This window comes from Taeniopygia guttata, chromosome 6 (assembly GCF_048771995.1).
Source record: "Taeniopygia guttata chromosome 6, bTaeGut7.mat, whole genome shotgun sequence".
In the NCBI taxonomy this organism is placed as follows: Eukaryota; Metazoa; Chordata; class Aves; order Passeriformes; family Estrildidae; genus Taeniopygia; species Taeniopygia guttata.
The window spans coordinates 2,222,048-2,232,237 of NC_133031.1; the positions used below are offsets into that span (position 1 = coordinate 2,222,048).

Sequence of the window (10,190 nt, forward strand, 5' to 3'; positions counted from 1 at the left end):
ATAAAGTTGTGGTGAGAAGCATTTGTCAACTTTCTTTCCTCTTCTATTGCAACATCTATGGCTATTTTAGAGCTTGCTACAAATGATTAATTTTTGGTTTGAAAAGTGCTTTTACATACTTCCCAGAAACTCTGTCCGAAGTGCCTCCTAGTGCTGTTTTATTTTGCAGTTTGACGGTTTCTAACTCCTCCTTGTCATGGGTAGGTGCAAAAACAGTGGTTTCCTGAAGAGAACTATTTGCCTGGCTGCCTCTTTTCCAAAACCATTGTTTGGCTGTGCCTTTGCAGCTGAAGAGCCAGGCAGACTGTTGGGATATGAAACACAGCACCTTTGGAAAACATGTTGCTTCATTCAGAAGAGAAAATGTCTGTGATACTGTTTGTTTGGGGAGAAGTAACTGATAAAGCGGTCCCTTAACACCAAAGGTTTTAATAATTTGGGTGTTTATAGCAATGTTTTAAATATCTAGTGCTTGAGTTTTTGGCATCTGGTGTGCAAAAAATACAGCAAAGTCTTTTTACATGCTCATTGTTGCTGTGAAAAGAGATTTACTAGTTGGCATTGGACCAGGATACAAGGATTTCTCTATCTAAGATTTGTAATGCAATTTTCTGCAGAAACAAAGAGGACTTGGATGAGTGATCAGTGAAAGACTAAGATAGGCATGTGATGAGTGAGCTGGTGTTAGTCTCTGAATACTCTAAGAGGAGTACAAAGTGCTTGTATCAGAGTTATTCTGAGATCTGTGGGGGAAATGCATGGGGCAAACAAAAAAAAAAAAAAAAAAAGAATGAACAAGATGATTTTCTGCAGACTTAAGTGTCTTGGAATGGAGCAAGAGAAAAAAGTTCCCAGGCAGGGTCTCAAACCACTCTGAGGCCATCTCTGGATTGCCAGTGGGTCCAGCTAACACCAGAGGATTTTCACAGCAGCCCATGAGAAAATGTAGTCAGGTGGGCCCAGAGCCTCCTTCTACCTGAATTCCAGGACTTTTTAAATAGATGAATCACTAGAAATGATTTCTAGTGCAGACAAGGAGACAGAAACTGAGATACTGCATTGTGCCAGCATGTGGTCTGCAGACAAGGAGGGGACAAAAAAACCAACATAATCCCTGGGTAGCAAAGTTTATTTTTTAATCAAATATTTGCAATAGCTTGTGCATGACACCTGATAAGTATCAGACACTGCTATCCATCTTGCCTGTCCAAATCTGGAACTTTTGGCAAATAGGTATCAAACACTTTTTAATGTCTCCATGTGCTTTGCCTTAATATTTTCTTATGGTACTGAGCTGCCAAGTTACCTAGGGCTCATGGAAAGACATTTTGCTTCTCTCTACAAAGGCACAAGGTATTGCAAGTGCAAGGGTCTTGAGACTCTCACCTCCCTGGCCAGCCTGTCCTGACCTCCCTGCTGCACCCTTTACTGGAAATGTTGCATGAGGTGAATGTTGCCCCAGGCTTCAGCTTTCCCTGCCTTTCAGCAGGGAAAGCTGAAGCCTGGGGCAACATTCACCTCATGCAACATTTGAAGTAAGGACTTTAACCCCTGAGTCCTTGAAGTAAGAAAAGACAGATTTTTTTTTCCTAGTTAATGCAAATTTTGTTTTCAAAAGGAATGTGCTCTTCTTGAAAGGGGGCAGAGCAGCTTTGTCAGCACTGCAGTTTCTGAACCTGAGGAGCAGCAGTCTGGACCCTGTTGCTTTGTACTGCAGCAGCATCCACCCAGAGAGCACCCAGCAGATCCTTCAAGAAGAGCCTGGAGGCCTGGTGAGTGCCAGTCCTACTGGGGAGAGGCTCCTGTGGCAGAGCTGATTTTCCTGCTTTTCCTCATTTTTTTCTTCTGTCACATTTCGAAACAAAAGGATGCTTCTACTAAATCAAATGTGCTTAAAGCTAGCTGAGAAATGCCTAGCTGCTTTGGTTGATAGGGGAAAAAATACTGCTCTCTTTTATTGTAAACATAAATTCATGTCTTTCCCCAACAATTCAGTGAAGATCACAAGGCTATGACTCCAGGCTGGTTAACTGGAGCCCAAACACCAGCTCTGCTCCACTTTGCACACAGGATGGGAGCAGCAGGTCTGGTTCATGGAGACACCTCCACAGGAGAATCACTACTTCCAGTTCCTCTTCACTTTGCCAAATTTACTGATGTCCTCTCTCCCCACACATGGTGTGAAGTTTGTCTGTGTCACCAATGGTGCTTGTAGATAGAAATAAGTTTGTAGTTGTGCAGGCAGGGGAGGCAAGGTGAGCTGCTTGGGGTGGATCTATGGGCAAGAGCCCAGGGCTAACAAAAAGCATCTAAAAACTGCAGAGAAACTCACTTGTGTGAGGCTGTCCTGTGCTGGAGAACCATCTGATGGAAAAATAGCTGTGCCTAATTCCTGGGTAGCTGGGCTTGAACCAGTAACACACAGCAACACCAACTGGTTCACAGTTCCTGAGAAGCAGTGCAAGAACAGGGCACCATGCTTTGCTTTGTACCACCATCCTTCTCTGCCTTATTAATTCCTCCTGGGTTTAGGGGCATTTTTCCCAACAAATCCTGTGACCCCTTGCTCTGCTGTGCAGGTCCTGCTTGCACTGCTGGGCTGCTGCTGCTTTGGATGGAGTTTTAGAGGACAGTCAGCTGCTGAAATTGCCTCCCTAATCAGTAACCAGAGCTTGGCTGCCGTGTCATATCTTAACAAGCTGTTGCTTTTAAACTTTTAGTCCTGAAATTGCCAGCCAAAGCCTTCTGCTACTCTGTGCTTCAGCAGGTAGAAGCAGAAAGCATCAACAGTCTCAGCAGCAAGGAAAGCTGCTTTTTCCACCTGAAGGGCGGGCCTGTTGCTTGGTTAAGTTTCTGGGAGAGAGGGAAGATTGCTGATGGGGAAAGGTCGTTGGCAGCTTCCTGTCTGTCAGCAGCTGTGGTCAATTGTGATGCAGCTGTGGCTTTCCAGCAAAGATCTCCCCCTGCACTTGTTGACTTCAGCATGGGAAGAAAGAAGGAGTTGTTCCTTTGTGAGATCTAGATGGCAGTGAGTGCCTGATTTCTACACGATAAATTTCTTCAGTGCTTTCTTACAAGATCCAAATCTTATCTGCAGGGACCAGGCTTTGATGCTGCCCTCAGAGGAGAGAGGCGGTGGCACGAGAGACGAGGGGTGCCTTGGGCTGCCTGGGCTGTGATGCTCTGGGAGCAGGGCTGAACACGGCTCAGGTGCTGAGCTCAGATGTGACCCAGGTTAAGAATTAATTTTTACTCAGGGCTGGATTTAGAAATCCCCCCAGCTGGACCCAAACCTCTCTCTCTGGGTTGCCAGCTCTTTGCTATTTTGAAGAGCAAAATAGCAAAGGTTGGTTGAACATGAGCTGGTGGCAAAAGGACTGCTTGCCTGGAGGGCAGCTCACTTTTGAAGGTTATCAAGGGTGATTTTAGGCATTTAACAGTGCAGTTCATGGGTATCCCTGAGATGGATCAATGTGCTCAGGGCCCATTGGATATCCAAGGCTCATGAATCTCATTCCACTTGAGCAGTGAGTGTCAGAGAAGAAAACTGTTCTGCTTTCCTAAAAGGCAAGGTGGTCAAGACAAATGTTCCTTGTGTTCAACCCAGCTGCCATTCAGACACTCTCCCCTGTGCTCTGTCTATCCCCTATTTTTTTCCTGTTGCCATCATTCTCTCTTCACTCTTGTTTCCAGCTCTGCTTGTAACAGATGTAGCCTTTTCTGTACTGGCTGCTCCCCAGAGCAGTGATCTGTAAAAAATATGTATTTCTACTTTCTCAGCAAAGCAAATAAAGACCTGAGCATCCCAGGCAGGGCACAGCGCTTCAGGATCCCCCCAGTTGCTCCAGCTGTCTGCTGGTTTTGCTGCTCCATGGGGATGAGTGCTTGAGGGCTGCAGGGCTCAGCTTGGATTCCCATGGAAGCCAGAGCCAAGCTCCTATCAGCTAAGGCAGGGGAAAACCCGACCCTGAGAGCAGAGCGACCCCCACAGCAGTTAGGGTTTATCTGATTTCTGAGCAGTTGTCAATGAGAAACTTCTTTATCAGGACTCTGCCTGGACAGATAGTGCCTTGCCTTCGAGCCTTTCTGATAAGCACCAGGACTGGGGGTGCCCCTGCACCCATGGGAGTCCATCTGTCCATCTGGCTGCCTGTCAGGACTACAGGCAGCAAAGTAAACCTGTACTGCCTGCTGAGAAAAAGTAGCAGAAGGAGTGGCCTGACACTGCTATGTCAGATTACTCCTCTGGACCAATCTGCTCCCTCAGCATTTACCTGGGCTCGAGCAGAGAAGGGGTTGATGTCCAACAATTTGGCTGAAACACCCCCTTGATGCCCCTCTGGGTTCCTGCTGGGGTTTCCTTTTGTCCCATTTCTGCCTTCCTCAGCAGAGTAGATGTCCTTGTGCCAGGCACTGCTGCAGTGTGGTCCATGTTTAGTGATGTTACTAAATGAGTGATTACTCCTGAGCCAGCTGGGAGATACAACAGCCCTGAAAGGTACTCCTAAGGAGCAGTTCCTCACTTTAGATTTTGAAGTGTTTATCGTAAGACTGCTCCCAGATTTTTCAGGCATAATGGGAAGTCCTGGGTGTCTTCTCAGGGGTCTGGGTGTTAAGACAACCTCCTCCCTCCACCGGCTCCCCACTCCCCAAATTAATGCCTTACCAAAATGCAAAGCAAGAGCTTTGCAGGTTAAGAAATGTGCTTTGCATGTGATTTGAAAATAATGGCAGCGCTTCAGTGCAGGAGCTGTAAGCAAGACTCCAGGAGCAAACTGTGCTCTCAAATACCTGGTCCTCATTTATTTGCTTCTTTTTGCAGGCCTGTTCTGTTGGGATATTTAATCTATCAGTTTGCATACACAGGATCTATGCAGGAAGAACATTATCCTATGAATCTTTCTCACAGTTTATGGAAGGCAAATTTGAGGTAGCTGACCTTGGCATGGTGACTGTGCTCTCCTCTGCAGATTTAAAATATTTAACTTAAAATCCTGTTTCTCCTGAGCTCTGATAGTCATGCCACGGCACATTTGAAGGTCAGTGTTCCAATATAGTTTAGCTCATGTGTTCTCTGTTTAAAAAAAGAAAGTTTGTTAACTTTCAGCAGTTTGTGGCCTCTAGCCCAAGATTAGATTTTTTAAAATTAGAGCTGATTATTTTCATTGTATGTATTAAGTGGTTTACAGATGGTATTCCTTGGGCATCCCATGACACTCCACAAAGGGCATGCTTTACTTTTAACTCCTACACATCCCAGACTGTTTCAGATCCAGGTCTCCAATCACTTCCATGTTTTTAGGAAGGTGGAAAACTCCTCACTTGCCAAGTGCAGCGGGATGTGGGCACTGACAGAGCACAGCAGGGCAGGAGATGGGCACAGGCTGACCCCCCTGCAGGCTTCAGGGCCCTGTTACACAGATGTACATGAGACAGGGGTGAAACATTTGCTTTGGGCCTCCCACAGCTACCAATTGTAAAGTGATCTCATTTCCTGAAGTGTGCTGCAGACAGAAAAAAATAACAAAACTGTGTGGCAAAACTGCCAGTGCTACAAGTTCTCCCATCAGCTGATGGTACAAGACAGGTAACTCAAGATCTCCCTCCAGACACAGGGAATGTGCAGCTCCCCCAGCTGCCGTGGGATCCCCAGTTGCCCGTGACAGTGCCCACTGGTGGGCATTGCTCTGGCTTCATCCCATGGGGCATCCAATGCCATGGGGGCAAATGCCCTGGGCTGGTGGGAAGGGCAAAAATAGCCAGTGGAGTTTTTCTTTCTCACACGGGGGTTGTTTGTGCACAGAGCAGGGTGTGGAACAGGTCAGCATGTACCCGTGATCAGCGGAAAGTGAGAGGTGCTATTGCAGGGATGGTTTCTGCAGCCTCCAGCAAGGGAGGCTGATCATCTCCCTCCCGTGTTTGCTCAGCTTCCTATTGATGCTGAGCACTGCCTTAAACAAAAAGAAACGAAAAGAAGAGAGAGCTGATGCTAAAAAGACAAAGTAGAAATATGGGTGGTAATAAGACCCACTGCACATGGGCCCTTCTGCACCTGCTTTTTTGAGTCTCCTGTTTCTCCCATGCCAGAGAAAAAACCCCGTGTGCAGAGGGTCATAAAACTGAACACGCAACTTAATTCCTCAGTCCAGTGGTAAATCCTAGCCTGGAGAGGAGAGGGAGTTGCTGGAGTCTCTTCTGCTGCTTCATGGGGTTTTGGTGGAACACCATGCCCTGGGGAAAGTCACTGCTCAGCCCAGATCCCCACTGGGGGCCTCTGCGGACTTTCCACCACATAAAAATAGATTTACCACAGACAACTTGCACTATCAGCCCCAGGAGCGACAAGGTTCTGCGTACGTCAGGCCCACACGTACGCCAGTTAACCCAGCAGCATTCTGTACGACTGAGAAAAACCTCCACTGCTTTGATAACCTCCTTGTTTGTCATTTCTTCTGCAGTGAATTCAAGCCTGTTTAATCACAGCCAAAAGGCAAGCAAAACGTATGAGCCATTTTCTGTCTATATAAGAGTTTTCATGGCTTTTCAGATGTGTACCTTGTGGAGCCACATGTGATCTAAACCCTTTTCCACATTCCCTGGGGCATTTGCAACACACAATGATAATCTGGCCAAGCAAATTGCCTATACTCTTTCAGAAGGAGATGATATGTTTCTACCAGGATATATTATCTAACTTAATACATTTTTTTCACTTCCACCGCGAATATCTATGATTCTGCTTTCAAAAAAAAAAAAAAAACAAACCCAAGAAAACCCCAAAAACCTCAAGCCTGGCATGAGATTCCAGAGATAATTTACTTCCGTGGAAAAAGATGATTCCCCAGTTGGTGAAACATGTACTGACTGTGAGTAGCTGGCTTCTAACCCGGCTGGTGAGGGCTTGAGGCAGGGAAAAGCAGTGCCAGTGCCAATGCAAAAATGCAGTTTTTGGACCTAAAATAGGGGAACATTAAGCACTGCTTTTTCACTCTGGAGCCCTCTCAGCATTAGGCAGAGGCTGGGTGGGATGTGTGCCTTGACCACAGGCTGCTGGCAGCACCACCTTCAGTCCACATCATGGGTATTGGGTTTGCTTTCCTGCTTGGGCAAAACAGGAGATGAAGGCAGAGGAGCTTTTAGTTTGGACTGATGAAGGCAGGAAGGCCACAGTGCTGGGCTTTTCTGTTCATGTCTCACTCCCGTCAATCAGGAACTGGTGACGCAGGTTATGGGTTGGGTTTGAGGTTTTGGAAACTTTTCTAAAAGTTGATCTCCTCGCTCCGTCTTATTTCTGAAGTGTGACGCTGTGGTGAAGGCTGGTTGCGAGCAGAGGGATGCCAGCCAAGATGCAGCTCCTTATCAGATGTAACAGGAGGATTTTCCTGGCTATTTGTTTAATCCTCTTTGTGGGATACACAGCACAAGGTAAAATGGGGCGGTTGTTCTCGGTAATCCTCTTTCTGGGCTATGCAGTGGAGGCCAAGTAAGCAACCTCTGAATTTTACAAACTGGCCTTCTTTTGGGGGTAATAAGATCTACTCAGAAAGTCTGTTTTGCTAATGTTTCCTTCTCTCTGTGTGTGTGTGTGTGTGTGTGTGGGCGGAATGGCAAGAAAATGTGGTTTTTACAATTGGAGCATTTCAATTTTTGAGAAAAGACTTCATAAAATATGTTGTTGCATGTGTGTATGTTTTCAGTCTGTATATCTCAATATATATTTTTCTAAGTGTCCCTTCCACAGTGGTCTGGTTACTGCTGTTACTCAGTTATGAGTTACAGACATAGTGTGTAAGAGTTCTCATGTCATAACTCCTACGGTCTGCTTTCTGGGGGGAGCAGGAAAGGAAACTAGTTGTAAGTATGAGGAAACTAAACGGTTTATTCCGTAAAACATTGCAACATACACCACTAAAATGACAAAAGGGAAATATTGATTCATGATGCCGTGCCCCATGGATTTTTTTCTCATGAGAGAAAAACTGCTCTTCAAGCATGTAGAGTATAATTTGTCCACAAACCAAAGCTGTGATAGTTATAGGCTCTCAATATGCATTACCACTCAGAGGCTGATCTTTGAGGGGTTATGGCCCACTTGTTCTATGTTGCTTATTTACAAATTTTTCAGCTGCAGCTGTTTGTTTTGTTGCCACTGTTATTATTAAAAACCTTCTTAATAATAGGTGAGGAGAAGAAAATAAGTATGAAAAAGGAATATACTGTAGAGACAGCAAGAAATTAAACCCGTGAGATCTTTTTTTCTCTTACAGAAGAGTGTAGGAGGTAGCTGAAAGTCATCCAGTACATTATGGAAATATATAGGGCAATAGAGAAATGTAATTACAGAAAGATATTCCCAGGAAACGGAGAAAAAAATAGATAAAATGCCAACAGGTTGAGAATGCACCAGGAGGTTTCTGAACAAATTAATTACATGAGACCAAGAGGAAGGATGAAATGTCACTGCTCCTATCTTTATTATGTGATCCTTATTTTGTTATTTTGGTGTTTTTTGAAGACCCTCATTTTCAGTGACACACCCAGTCAGGCACCTGGGGAGCACCAGAACTAAAAACCCGGGTTTACAAAACCTTGTTGTGTCTAGGAGACACCTGAACTGTCTCTCCTCTGGCAAGTGCTCCCAGAGCCTCCATAAACCCCAAACCTGCTCCTGTGGCACACCTTGAGTTTCTCACGTCCCCACCAAAATTCAGCCTGTTGAACTTGAAGGGGCAGAGCTGGAGCCAACAGAGGAAGGAGAGCACAGGAGCCAGCTCTCTGCTGGGTGCCTTGTCCCCAGAGGTTTTCATATTATTTTCACATACCTCCACCTTCAAGGAGAGCTGCAGGAGGCTGAGCCCCCAGGTCCCCTGTGGTTGCGCCATGCTGTGAGCTGGGGATGAGCCTTGCTGTGACAGCAGTGCTTTCCCGTGGACTTCCCGGTGCTGTGTGTGAGGGGATTCCCTGGGATTTTCCATGGACTTCCTGGTGCCGTTCCAGACGTGCCTGATGTCTCTGATGACAAAAATGTCACTTAGGATGTCAGTAACCATCTTAAAAAAAAGCCTTCGGGGTTACTTTACTTTTCCGGAGGTTGAGCAATCAGGGCCACACAAATTACTTTCATCCACTCCTTTAAGCCTTATCAGGTGCTCATAAAGTTTGTAGGACCTGGTGAATAATGTCCTGGTCCTCATGGACAATGTGTGGCTGATTCCATCAGGTGCTCCGATGCAGAGGGCGAGGTACAAGAGGGTGAGGTGCCGGCCTGAAGCCTGGTCTGCTAACTGCGTGGAAGAGAAGGGGCCCTGGTTTTACATGCCCTCTGGTGGGGCCAACAGGATCCTTCCTCCCATGGCAGACCCGTCCTTGTAAGTTCATTTGTCACATGATTGTCATTAATGCTAGCACCCCAAAATGTATTATTCCTGCCTTGACAGTCCTGTCATAGCATGGCTCGCTGGCGGTAACGTGAGGCTTTGATGTGTTCATCTAAGAGAGAAAATTGCCACTCTGTGTTTCAGGATGAAGAGATACCAGGATTTGGGCGATATATTCCCTCTCTCAGATGAGGATTCTGGCTCTGGGTCCAACACCGTGGTGGAAGCAGAGCCAGCCTCTGGGTCGGGGCTCGGTGACAATGATAGCTTCTCTGAGGGGAAGCTGCCTGTGTTCCTGGAGAGCCTGCGAGGCAGCGAGCTGAAGGAAAAGCTGTCGGAGGAGGATTTGTTCCTGTAGGGCCGGAGACCTCGTCCTCAGGTGCCGCTCCCTCGCCTCTTCCCCAGAGCCTCACCTGGCAGCCACGAAGCAGTTTTAAACCAGCATCAATAAAAACTCTGCCTTAAGATCTTTACTGCTTTCACTTACTAAAAGCATTGTTGTTCAGTCTGAAATGCCTTTTTATGTGTGTGCGCGCAGCAGCCATCCCAATGGGGGGAGCAAGAGTGATGGGTGTGCAGCCAGCTCTGTGGGACGGTCATCGTGCTCTGAGGGGATAAACCCAACCCTTTGTGCGCTGGGAGCCGCCTGCACTTTTACAGCAGTCAGCCGGCCGCATTTCCCGAAAACGAGCGCGAAGTGCTGCCAAAAGGAAAGATTTATTCCCGCGGCTATTTCCTGAGGGGACCCGCAGCGCTGCCGCCTCCCGGCCGCCAGGCGGCGCCCTCGCGGGGCGGGCACGGAGCGTGAGGGGC

General features: G+C 46.8%; 1 protein-coding gene across 1 annotated transcript; it reads left to right on the forward strand.

Annotated features, from left to right (window-relative positions):
- Window positions 1-1,637: 1,637 nt before the first annotated feature.
- On the forward strand, window positions 1,638-9,842 carry SRGN (serglycin). The gene is made up of 4 exons (XM_002192662.7): window positions 1,638-1,772; window positions 7,298-7,425; window positions 9,221-9,368; window positions 9,522-9,842. The coding sequence occupies exons 2-4, from the start codon at window positions 7,335-7,337 to the stop codon at window positions 9,733-9,735; spliced, it is 453 nt and encodes a 150-aa protein (XP_002192698.5). The 5' UTR covers window positions 1,638-1,772; window positions 7,298-7,334; the 3' UTR covers window positions 9,736-9,842.
- Window positions 9,843-10,190: the final 348 nt, after the last annotated feature.